This window comes from Haliotis cracherodii, unplaced genomic scaffold, assembly GCF_022045235.1.
Source record: "Haliotis cracherodii isolate W230 unplaced genomic scaffold, xgHalCrac1.p SCAF_5, whole genome shotgun sequence".
NCBI classification, from domain to species: domain Eukaryota; kingdom Metazoa; phylum Mollusca; class Gastropoda; order Lepetellida; family Haliotidae; genus Haliotis; species Haliotis cracherodii.
The window spans coordinates 33,816,182-33,829,952 of NW_027266308.1; the positions used below are offsets into that span (position 1 = coordinate 33,816,182).

The window sequence follows — 13,771 nt, forward strand, 5'->3', positions numbered from 1 at the left end:
TAATATAGCAATATTTCCAGTGAGGGTAGTCCGCATGTTTTAGGTCGTCCGACCATGCATGCACGTGAATGACATGACGACCCAACCTGCTTGTACTAAAATAAAACCATGGAGATCCGGGTAGAGAATAGGCAACCCATGATTGCCGTAAGAGGCGACTGACGGGTTCGGGCTGTCAGGCTCGCTGCATTGGTTGATAGTTGATGCATGTCATCGTATCCCAATTGCCAAGATCGATGCTCATGGTGTCAATCATCAAATTGTCTGGTTCAGACTAGATTATTTACAGATCGCCGTCATACAGCTGGACTATTGCTGAGGGCGGCGTTAAACAACAAACAAACAAGTATTAAAATAACAAATGCCAGGATACAACCTCAATTGATTTATTGCATGATGAACAACAAAATAACCACACTTTGCGTGCATATTATGCAGAGCTGCAAAAGAATAAATAACAATCTACTTGATTGCTCAACAAATGGTCGAGCAGAACCAGTGTATCACTTGCTCATAGATATCCACACTTGTGCATTGCAAATAGCGTATGTAGATTACACTAAACCATGAAAACCAGCATACACAACTTATTCTTGGTCTTGGAGACAAATTATCACCACATACATGCATGAATTGAAGTGGTGGATCATATTAACAGAACAGAATACCTTGTGATGACAAACTCTTCATACACTGGTTTGAAGCTGGAAGCAGCCAATTAATAAAGGGCAAACAAAACTGTAATATGATGTTATTCCTGAACAGTTCAAATATGCTTGACAAATATCAAGGAATAATCGATTTCGCGAAGCACATATATCCTTAGCGGGATAGTTACATAACTAAAGCCCATCACTTTACATATATAATATTACAACGTGTTTACACAGTTATTGTTTACCTTTGAATGTTTATAATCAAGCCATCTAACATGTAGTGAAAGGTTAAACGCCAGCAATTATTCCTTTTCACATATCCCCAAAAATAATAATAATAATAATAATTGTAAAATAAGGATGACGAGATTCCATAGAATATATATGAACATGAGTATACTTTTCTTAAGGCAGCGTGTAATAAGTGTTTGTTGCGCGTAAATCTGAATAAATAGGGGAACATTATTATGAAGATTGTTCCAGCTCTGTTAATAGGTGTTATTAAACTAGAGTATCATCACGTAAAATATTGCACTTGATAAACTATATCATTCGAGAGCACTCGTGTCATTCCGGGACAAGCCGGATGGCGATTCGGAAGGTTACGGAAAGAGACGAGCGGTGACGAATGAACCGATATAACCTGGTTAACCATCCCAAATATACACGGAATGAAAGATGATGACTTGATTCAGATGTTGTCTACATGAGTTAGGGTGTGTTATAGAAACCTCTGGTGAACTATAGAGAATGTCACCCAGTGTCGTTTGATATCAATAATATCAACACGATTAAACTCCGAGGCTGGCTATTTATCGATGAGATTTGATATACTTGATATCAAGACACGAGAGTGAGATTCTATTTATTATCCAAAATAATTCTTTCAACTTTTTCGGTTGCAAACAGTAACATGTGTCTTGAGTGTAAACAGTACAGCTAACCAGCTTCAGCGACAGAGGGATTAGTGATGTCATATTTACGTCATGTTAAACGATGACGTCACAAGGGTTTACAAAGCATTGTGATGCAATTTATTTGTAGCGATATCTAGGATATCTCCCGTGGAAGCCAGTTTGGTATGATAAACAATCGCCCTTGACTCATCTATACAAAATGTTGTCTTGGTTCGCAATGGAATATCCCTCATGTGAACCCGAAATATAAAATATTCAAAAAATACCTTGGACACCAATGAATGATATTGTAAAGCAAAGAGACATTATTTCCCGAATCACCTTCAACAGACAATGAATTGAGGCTTTTTCATTGCTTGGTTTACGGATTTTCAACACAGCATGACTGTGGTCGAAATGAAAGTAACATGCAATTGCAAAACGGATTGTGGTATCAAACGAATGCAGATCGGTTCATTTTCTTGGACAGTGACCGATTATTATTGACAACTTATCTCTCTCTATATTTTGCAATGAAAAAGAAGATCACAATGAATTTGTTCCACTACTACTTTTTTTCTTGCAACATCAATGCAGGGTAAATGATCGTCCGATCTTTAAACCAAGAAATGAAAGTCGCCTAAAGAGCTCAACCAAATACTCTTCCATCAGGAACTTCCATAGTATCTTCAGTAGCGATTCCAGGCACAACCATGCACGTCTCCATCGTGGAATGTGTAGACATTAAATAGCACTAACAGGCACGCCTGAACCTCGCCCTCCCCAGTGTTAAACGCACACGGGGGCTCGGTTCAGGGTGTTTTCTAATGGTAACAATTAAGGCTTGTAGACTTTCAGGGCAAAGCTCTATTGATGACTACAATGCTACGCTAATGACGTCACAGTAGTTTAGTCCTCGTGATGTCGACAAAGGTACAGCCGTCTGGCACGTTGCATTCGTACTCGATGTTGTGAAGTGGTTGCCCCCAATGGCAGTGTTTTGTTTCTCCCTCAGTGTAGAACTTACATTGTAGTGCCAACGTCATAGTCACGCCGTTAGACATCTACAACATAGGGAATATTTTCAATGTGGGAAAAATCCAGTTTCAACGTGAAAAGGGTACTGCAGTGCAACTTGCTTTGCAGAGTTATAACAAATGCAGAGTTGCGTCCCTTTGACGACAGGATTTTGACTTAGAATTTGACAATATCACAGAAAGTTGTATTCCCAGACAAAGTATACACTATCTGGGATAAACCTAAAACGATTTTCAAAGCGCAGCCCATAAAATAACTATACACGTGGAATCGCTCAACCTAACGGCTTTTAACCTATTTGGGTAAACATTTAAACAATCTCATATGTCGGTGGGAATATAAGAGAACAAAGAAATCGTTTATTGCTGATTTAAACCAAAGTTTCGATTGAACCATACAAGTCATTTCCAAACGAACTTTCATGTCAACCGCCTACCCACCACCCATCCATGGGCGTTGGGGCAGTGGAGAGGACTGGATTATTTTGAAGTGTTTTTTTCTGCAAGTAGATTACAGGCTTTACACATATAAAATAACTGTTCAGTGGACTTGATGGATATCCTGGGGAAACATTTTTTTCGGACAAGAGTGTGTCTTGACGCAGTGACAGTGAAAACACCAAACTCCCTATGCGCACGCATACGCACACCTAACATGCTCAATGATCGTTAAGCGTTCCCTTACTTCTTTTCATGAGTATATATATATAATTCGAGTCGGGTATACCTCCAGCACGACCGGGAGCTCCTTCCTCTTGGCGTTCATGCTCTGCTCGAAGCCGACAGTGACCCAGCTGGCCTGGTACTTGCAGCTGTCGTCATCGTCGTGTTCTGGCTTCACCTGGTCCAACTCCAGGCGTTCACCAGCGATCTGCAGTCGCCTGTACCAAGAAACATAGCAAAGTGGGTATTAAGGTAAGATAAAATGATCACATTGAGATTTGAATTTAATCAATGTTTCATAACAAGGTAGTGTTTTAAACACGCTAAGGTGATTTCCCTTTCGATAACATTCGTAAATATATATCTACATTTGAATGAAACTGTATTGAACGCATTCATGTTTGGCGTTATATGATCGGGACAAATGGCAGCCCTATCAAGTTTGGTCCCTATAGTTGAAACCCACTTTACACTACGTGCAACGTTTATACCTGGACTGGACACTGGCAATGGGCAGTGAGATCTAGTCTCCCTGTCACAACAACGCGGCAATTGGCAAAGTGTTCACTTGCGCTATGAGGTTTATCTTACGAAAATGACCGCTCCAATATGTATTCCTCGCAATTAACAGCATCGATGACGGTTTCTTGTAAGGAATGGTATCGGAGTGCTTCAAAATGCAGGTAAACATTGGCGTGATGTTCTCAAAGATTGTTACTTGTAACGCAGCACACGCTGATCAATACTGGGCTTTGGGCTTTTTGAAGACTGAAGAGCTGCATGGTTCCCTGAGTATGCTGCGCTGGCGCTACAGGAGCATACCCAGAGAACGAGGCTGGACTGAAGAGATCCTTGCCTGCGGCCAGGTGCCCAGTCTAGGTCCAAGTGAGGCATTACTGCCGTGTTTGAACCCAGACGCCGAGAGTCTGTGGATATGTGGATAACTCATTACCCGCTTGACTGATAAATATAATAATGTTCGAGTGACAGCGGACACGAGTACAGCCTCTCATCAAAATCAATACACAGTCTAAGATACTATTACAGAAGTTTTACTATAGATAGGGGTTTAAAGGTCATAACTGCCTAGCCTCTATTCTTCAGTATACTGTATCCAAGTGACACCATTAAGAGGGGTTGTACTGTTGTATTGCGTGTGTACTACATGTGAGTATACATCTGATTACCCTGGTTTGTGAATTTGAAATATAATATACCTTACCAAGGTAGAATAACTGTTTATTTGTTGTTTTCGCCACAGTTAGTAATGTTCCAGCTATATCACTGTAAATAAATCACAGTGTCTGATAAAATGAGCAACGTGAGCAAGGTCCCACCCCGTCGGCTAAGATGACATGCAATCAACTGTTACATTTAAGTCACCGAGCTTCCAAGTCGCTTCTTACGACAAACAATAAAGTGCTAGGGATCTAACCGGCTCCACACAACGTTAACTGCTGTCCTCACACATTGAAACTGTGGCAACCTATGCTTGATAAAAGCTATTCTTGCTTTCACGAGACTTCCAGATTTACACCTTACCACAGCCCCCTCACCATTATGTTAAAAAAATCCGACTTTTAAATACGTGTATAAAACAATTTGTTGTGGTTTATCTCATTAGGACCAACATATCTCATGAAAAAACACAACGATAAAAATGTCTGGGGTAACGTTTGGTAATATTATGGTGGGAGATATATACACCCTGCAGCGTGTAAACTGACGATTGTAACCACCACAATAGTATCTTACTTCAGACACGACAAATATCCAAAGCATAGAGACCTGTGAAGATCCGGCGTAGAATAGGTCTTCAGCAACCCATGCTTGTCGTAAAAGGCGACCATGCTTGTCGTAAGAGGTGACTAACGGGATCGGGTGGTCAGACTCGCTGACTTGGTTGATGCATGGCATCGTATCCCAATTGCGTGGATCGATGCTCATGATATCAATCACTGGATTATCTGGTCCAGACTCGATTATTTACAGACCGCCGTCATATAGCTGGAATATTGCAGAGTGCGGCGTAAAACAACAAACCAAGCAAAGCATAGAAGCCGCTTGGTCAAGGAGCACGTCTGTCACGAACATGTGACGCTTAGTCACATTTAAGTCGGTACAGTGGGGAACAAACTAGTGCCATTAGTCAACTACACGCACGTCAGCTTACAACACATGTTCCATCGGCAACGTTATAATTATGTTTATATATGATAATTGTTTATGCGCCTCATGTCACCTGCTAGCGATGGAATATGGATAATGTGGTTCTGTAGCTTAGTGAGAGTGACTGTACATTCGCTGTCTCATGGTTCTGCATATAATTTTATGTCCCTAGTTGCCACGTGGTTACAGGTGTGTCAGAAACCAACGACCGTCATTTTGAATCCCAGATGATTACGTTCCTCGTGTGTCATAACAATACCCGAGCTTGTGGGTTTGATATGAGCGGTAAACGTTAAGACCGCTATCACATGGGGCTTTCCTTACACATACCCGCGACAATTTCAACCAATCTCAACAACTCAATGTATAAGCCCATTCATGATGCCCCGTCCTTCAGTGACCATCGTTTAAAATATGTCAACTGACACGAAGACCATTTAGTGAGTAACAGAAATGACATTTCCACCTTTCAATGCTCCAACAGATGCGGTCTCAGACACTGTCGTGTCCCAAGATACAGCCCTGAAGCGTGTACTGTGGATGGATCTTGACTGAAGCCAATGCCAACGAGTTGTTGATTGCTGTGGCACGTGAAATCAATTTGTCCTAAAAATACACTTGCAGCTATGGAGATCATCTTGGGACGCTGGTCCTACGTGTGTGTGTCCCAAATCAATTACGGCCTAAAAATACACGATTCACTTAGGGTTATGAAGTGAGTGACAAATACGCCGCATTTCCCACGCTGCATTCAGTCACAAACCATTTCTGAATAGGAAGTACATGCATAATTCATGTATCGACAACAACTTTCGCATCAAAGATTCAAATCCCAAATCGAACATTTTTACTTCCTGCTTCAAAGTGCCCATCTTGCGATTTCGGTTTCATTCCAATTCATTATAAGGAAGAAAGACCCAACAGCATACGATCCGTGTCGACATAGGAATGGATTGTGCAGCCTCCTTACTATCTCATAGTCTTAACCCACTCTTCACAGAGACAGGGGTTACATGTGATCTGCTTCTACATCCAACATTAACGCTGTTTCCACAATGTATAGGTGTAGCGTGACACTGCCTCCCGACAGGAGCATTACATCGAGTGTAAACGTATGACAACACTATAACTACCTCACAGGTGATGTGTATTCAACAAAATTACGGGGGCACGAGTGGCCCAGTCGTCTAAGGCGCCGCGATTCGCTGTGCAGAGTTGCGTCCCTTCGGCACGCCAGGAACCTATGATTGTGGGTTCGAATCCCGGTTCGCCCCGATTATGTTTCTAGGTTTGTCAGCATCATACCCGTGCTCGTGGGTTTCACCAAAGTGGTAAACGTCTAAGACCTGCATCACTTCGGGCTTTCCTCCAAAACTAAGCTGACACGCCGCGATATAACTGGAATACTGTTAAAAGCGGCGTTAAACCCACTCACTCGCTCAACAAAATTACATGACTACCAGCACAAATCGACACATATAAAATGCATCCCCGCTGTTCCCGTGCCTGTAGCTTGTTTATATGAGGTTTAGAAATGCTGACAATAGTTCAGAAGCCATTGTTAATTGATTTGACTCAAGTTAAAAACAATCATTGACCCGTGAAGATCCGGGGTAGAATAGGTCTTCAGCAACCCATGATGGCTGTAAAAGGCGACTATGTTTGTCGTAAGAATCGACTAACGGGATCAGGCTCGCTGACTTGGTTGATGCATGACATCGTATCCCAACTGCGTGGATCGATGCTCATGATATCAATCACTGGATTGTCTGGTCCATACTCAATTGTTAACAGACCGCCGTCATATAGCTGGAATATTACTGAGTGCGGCGTTAAACAACAAACAAACAAACAATCTTTAAGTAGGGTCTACATTTTCCCCCCTCTGCTCCTCTTCACAAGTGTGAATTCATTTCTTCAGATATATCGTGACTTAACTATAGATATATACGCATTGTGCAATTCTGACACAGAGACAGCAACATTCTTTACTGTCACACGTCTTCGGATAATAAGACGATTGGCACAGTGGTTTAAGGGCTTGTACTTCACGCGGAGCAACTCGGTTCGTTTCCCCAATATGTGATCACCATCTGGTGACACGGCCATGTTAATTCTGTAATGCTGCCAAATGCAACGTTCGTTCCTCTAATCGATTAATCTACATATTTATAGAATTGCCGGTGACTATGGTGTGGACATTACTTTACATGGGACCAGCACATGTACTTCATAATACTGAAATCTGACTTACAATGTAATATGTTACATTAAATGGAAGCTTCTCCGGTCTACAAACTATAAATATTTGTGTGTTCTCTTGCACAGGCTGTTTCGCAGAACAGTAGCCTTTGCTAATATAACCCACAATTTATAATAATAAAGCATCTATTAATCATGAGTACATAAAATAAATAAAGTTTTCGTAATAAATGTTTTGACTGAACATTTCACTTGTTAATGAACACCAGATGCGTATTCAAGGACATCTGTTGTTTCTGTCTAACGAATTTCATTTACATTTAAACAACATTCTGAACTAGAGCAGCTGTGTCATGCATGACGGTACACGATTGTCGTGCCTTTGACCTGGTCAGAGTTTCAGAAAGTCTGATGGCTAAGTGATGTACTTAGGATCCACGCCCTGTGACAAACATTGGCCTCATGTACGAATTGATTGAGTGTAGCCAACACTTTAACCCTTTAGTTATATCACTGCGGGCCGAGTGAATGTGTGAAGAAAACCAGAAAGTTCTAGATAAGACGTTCAGCAAACGAAGACAGCGTGTATAGTGCGACCAATCCAAGAATAATGATCAGGGAGAATGTATAGAATTCGAAATCACGATCAGCTGATGCTGACAGACAAAAGGGATGTTTCGTTCTGATTTCAACATTGGCACAATGTGTGAAAGCCCATTTCATGAATCTTGCTCACACGCAGCGTTAAACCCAATTCACACACTCACTCAGATTATAGAACGTTTTTTAAAAGAATTATTTGCATAAAGTACACAACAAAGGATTGGATGAGTACGTGTCTAGCCACATTTACACATTCCATTCATATGCCGGAAGATAATAACCAATGGGTAATCTATTCAATATTATCCCATTGAAAAGTCGGTTCTTGTTACTTTTTAGCCTGTCAAGCGAACCCTTTATCCACGTAGCTACCCAACCGCAACACTTCACTACAATGTCATTGTGCATGGTGTAAGCAGGAGTGGAAATATGTGCAGGGTCGGAATAACATATTGCAGCTAAATCAACCGGGCTTGTATTAATAATATACATCGGTTTAAATGATGGTACCAGCTGTTGTGATATCCCATGTAAAACTTTTTAAACTTTTAAAGAGCCATTTATCGCGTATTCACTACACAAATGAAAGCGTGTATTAGGTAACATTGTCAACAGGAACCGCTGTGAAGACATTGAGCTCATGCATATTAAATGCATGTGTAGCTCCCATTTATGTTAATACCTCTCTGAAACGAAAGTGTTTGAAAGGGCAAAACGTAAATATTTATATTACTTTCTTTTCTTCCTATTTGACTTATTGTTGTGAAAATGGGGATGCATTTGCATGAGAATAAAATGTTTTAAACTTAAACTCAAACACTGTAGCTAATATCAAGTTTGAACCAAATAACTATTGATATGTCGAGTGAAGATCCATAACTTGGGGGTACGAACAAAAGAAAAAAACACCTTTCCATGTTCATAAGAAATCTCTGCCAAAAACATGAACAACAGCCAGGCAAGAGATCGCAAATACACTATCGTCACTTAACTTGACTCTTAAAAAAAGACTCGTGAAGGTCCGGGTCAGAAATGGTCTTGAGCATCCCATGCTTGTCGTAAGAGGCGACTAACGGGATCGGGTGGTCAGGCTCGCTGACTTGGTTGATGCATGGCATCGTATCCCAATTGCGTGGATCGATGCTCATGATATCAATCACTGGATTATCTGGTCCAGACTCGATTATTCAAATACTACTAATTTGTATCCTGTATATTGTATCATTAAACGCCCGTGTAGTTGTATATAGGTTCGGCTTTGGCACTTATGGTAGAAGTGTAGTGGTAGTGGAGACAGCAAGAGGCAAACGTGAAATTTTGTTAACTCTGTTAAATCAGCAATATGCTGTAATGGTACTCGGCGTCGGTTCTACTTACGGATACCCTCGACATGTATTCGAGGGTCACAGGTATTCGAGATAACGAGGTTTCACTGTCGTTAACAGTGGGGGTACCATACTTTAACATAGACCTACGATCGCGTTGTGGTCCATGTTTTATTTGTCCACGGTATCGAAAAACTGCGATGTTTTCAGTTATGATATAAAGCCGAACTTAATACGCCGATACATATCTTTCTACATTAACATTACATATCTTAAGTTCAAGTATCTTGATTCATGCATTACGTCAGAGGGAAACAATACATCAAAGAATTCTATGGTGATTTCCCATCCATCGGTCATCCCTATGTACAGCCAAATATCGTGTCGGTATGTCGTTAATATGAACATTACGCCTTTACACATCTCAAGAGAAACAACAATAACCTACAAGAGACAAGTAGGCGGCACTGGTGTCAGAACGTGGACAAACGAGAGTGAAGATGTCATGCAAATGACATATGACAAGCGGTCGTTGATCGAGCAAGCCCCTTGTGTATTCGCGTCAACCTTTGAAGACAAATATTATACATCAACATACCATTCGTGTCACCTGAACAACGAACAGAAGCACAGAGGATATGGTTTATACTTACAATAAAGTACGTTGGGGGCGGATCACAACGCTCACCGTGTAGGTTGAGTTGACGTTTAGTTTAATAGTGTTGCAGACGGAAAACCTCTGCCCGTCCTGCTTCTGATACACCGGTTCATCCTTCGGTTGCTTGGTGAACGCCAAGAATACTTTGAAGTTACTCGCCATCACATTCCTTGAGATAATTGATCTATTATCGTAAGTATATTCCGCAGGATCAAGTGTCGTCTGCTATATACAACCTAGGGCTGTTTTCCTCCCTGAGAAGACCTGGATTGCCGGTGGTTACATGAACTCGCTCGGCAAGACGTAATGGCCCGCCAAATGATCAATACATTTCTCTTCCAGGCTAGTTCTATAGTTGTCAGGACTCATGGCACCACCTCTCTCACTCGGCATCAAGTTACAGGCTTCTGCGCATGTCTAGAACAGAGGCAGACTACACGGGGCTTTCCGTCCAGCCTCGCGACACAATTAGGCCAGTGCGGGACGACAATCATGGATCATGTGTAGGGAACTACTATGCGCTATTTTCACTAGCTATCTGTGCCGGGGGCGTGACTATTTTTACTGTAATCTAATCGCTGCATATTTCAGAGGTCACAACCTTCGTAGTCAGAGTGTGTTTATGAATCAACAATGGTGTTTTCGTCTTTGGGTATTAAAACACACAATACTTGTGTGTTTTATACAACGTTACAGGAGATTTTGATTGTAACATCTAAAGCATTTGAAATAACTATAAAAGTTCATCTGCATACACCTTACTCTATGTAGATATTTAAAGAAGTACACACAATGAATTGTCAACCTGAAATATTAATATCTTGCAAACGTTCCATTTTGAAATTTTACACTGATACATGTTTCATGTATTTTGACTTCCACAAGGTATCCTTATGTACATATTCGATAATGCTGTCTTTGGATAGATGCAGTTGGTAATTATTTTAACTGTCGCTATAAATCACTAGCTCATTGCTTAGAGCTAGCGCCAAAATATTATGCGTGTACATATATGCGTAGATGTTATTATTCCTTTGACAGTTCAAACAGGTTTCTATAACATGGGTTTCTTTTCAGCACAACACAATGATACAAACGCCTATTACATTCTACCAACAGATTGGACGTGGCGTTCCCCACGTGGTTATATCTAGTCTGTTTGTTAGCGTCAGTGTGAACTTCAAAGGCATAACTGTCAACTGAGAGGCACACACAATTGGAACAACAGGTCTATTTCAAGGTCTATTTCCGTACACAAAAATGTGAAATCTATTGTAATGCCAGTGATATGGGTCAGACAAACAATATAACGCTTGTTTGTATCTAGATTTTGTACTGTTTCAGTCCTTAATAGGACACAAGGTAGCAGCCATACCATTGAGGATTTCAGAGCAGAATGGGTCCATTTTTACAAAGCTCTTTGCACCATGCCTCCTGAGAATCACAAGGGCACAAACTGTGAAATGACTGATTTTGTGTGTTACCATAATCTGACAATGTGGAGGATCGCTTATGCAACCAGCATATATTTAGATGAGCCCTCTGGTTCGAGGTTTTAGGTAATTTAACTGAAGATCATTTTTAACTTGGAACCCTGCCCATTCAAATGTATCAATAAGAGGTATCTTATATACAGTTAGACTAACTCAAATTTCACTGTAGGTTTTTAATCTATTCTCCCATGAGGACAACAGCACTTGACATGTTAGTTTTGAGGATTAGAATGGAATTAGATACCTGATTTTGACCAATCAGAATCAAGCATTCTACAGTGTCATGGCAGAATTTTCTTGTACCAGTCTTGAATATTTAAAAGACATCTGATATGACACAATCTGTGCCAAACAACTTTTGAGTCTAATGGAACCAGTCACTTGACATAATGTTTAGTAGGTTTTAGTGTTAATGTATGAATGGACTTACAATAGCAAAGCTTACTGAAAGTAATTTTTGACTCAAGCTTTTGGACCAGTGGCTGAAGTCACAGACTGCACAAATAAAGCTGAAACAACATTCTTGATTTTGCTTGGTTGGTTTGTTGTTTTGCGCTGCACTGAGCAATAATCCAGCTATATGGCGGCGGTCTCGAAATAATCGGATCTTGACCAGACAATCCAGTGATTGATATCATGAGCATTGATCCACGCAATTGGGACCGATGGCATGCTTCAACCAAGTCAGCAAGCCTGACCACCCGATCCCGCTAGTTGCCTCTAACGACAAGCATAGTCGCCTTTTACGGCAAGGATGGGTTGCTGAAGACCTATTCTACCCCAGATCTTCACCGGTCAAAACAACATTCACTCAGCCACTCATTATCACTGCTAGTGTTAACATAGTGTACCCATGTGGTTATCAAACAGGGTCTGAGTGTAGTCTTGATATTATGATAAGCCAACAAACCAAGTTTCTAATGTGAGTAGCAAGAAGTTGTCCTGTTGACTCATCTCCATGTCTGAAACACCTCCACACAATCAACAAACATAAAACCAAAGAGTTTGTTTTTTTAATATCACTAGGTAGCTTTTTAACAAGATTGTGCTAAAACTTTCTCTCACTTCTAAGTAGTCCTTCTGACATGTTAATACTAAGTCAACAAATATTAGTACACACACCAACACTGGTGGATCAGGAATACTCCAATAAATAAATACACTATACAAAATCATTTATGGCTTCAAGACTCAGAAGAGTCTGACTACAAAATAAATAATTTCAACAATCCATATTATTTTTAATTGGTGTTCCAATTATAATTCTCTTTAATGAAATTTTTTTTTTACCTGGGGTTCCAGGTACTGCTATTATTTGATTCTAGAATAATAAAGACTGGGCCTGTCTGTATGGGTTCATGCAAGAAACAGCTTATGGGCTGTTTACACCAGGGACATTAACATAGTAAACACACAAGATAATTGAAATCACTCATATTGCTGAGAGTGTAAACACTGATATTGTCAGTTTTCTCTGCTTAATGATGCACCATGGGTATACCATTCTTCACTTAATTACGATGTCATAAGATGTGTATCCTCACAACTCAAATGAAAGTTATTATCAAGAGAAATTAGATGTACCATATCTTAAAATAAAGCTGAAATTGCCAGGAAATGCCACAACACAATATGGTGGGTAGCTATCCATATTCACAATCAATACCAAAACAAGGCACACTACAGGCAGAGGGACAGGAGGACCACAAGGTTCATGTCCCCAGAAGTGACCAACATCTTCCTGAAAGAAGACATGGATGACAACTTCTCTGTTTTTCATCTGGTTTAGGGCTGTTTAATCAGTCACTTCTTTATCTTATCACTGGGAAGTTTCATGGCTGTTTCCTCATAAAATAGAGACGATTTATGGATAACAACCTCTTTACTGTAGAGGCGATGTTTCAGAGTAGATCCTTATACCGTTGTCAAACTTTGCCTTAACAGTAAATAAAGAAGTTGTTATCATGGTTATCCATAAATTATCGGTATTTTGTCATCCATCAACTTCAAAGTAATGGCTATCAAACAATTGTTTCTTCATAGTTTTGAAGTCACTTCTCATTTCACAA

The 13,771-nt window shown here is 40.4% G+C and overlaps 1 protein-coding gene across 1 annotated transcript; it reads right to left on the reverse strand.

Annotated features, from left to right (window-relative positions):
- Window positions 1-1,823: 1,823 nt before the first annotated feature.
- Window positions 1,824-10,706, reverse strand: LOC139442436 (CB1 cannabinoid receptor-interacting protein 1-like). Its single transcript, XM_071223246.1, has 3 exons — window positions 10,205-10,706; window positions 3,317-3,470; window positions 1,824-2,616 (listed from the first exon to the last, which is right to left on the reverse strand). Exons 1-3 carry the CDS (start codon window positions 10,369-10,371, stop codon window positions 2,452-2,454), a joined length of 486 nt encoding a protein of 161 aa, XP_071079347.1. The 5' UTR covers window positions 10,372-10,706; the 3' UTR covers window positions 1,824-2,451.
- Window positions 10,707-13,771: the final 3,065 nt, after the last annotated feature.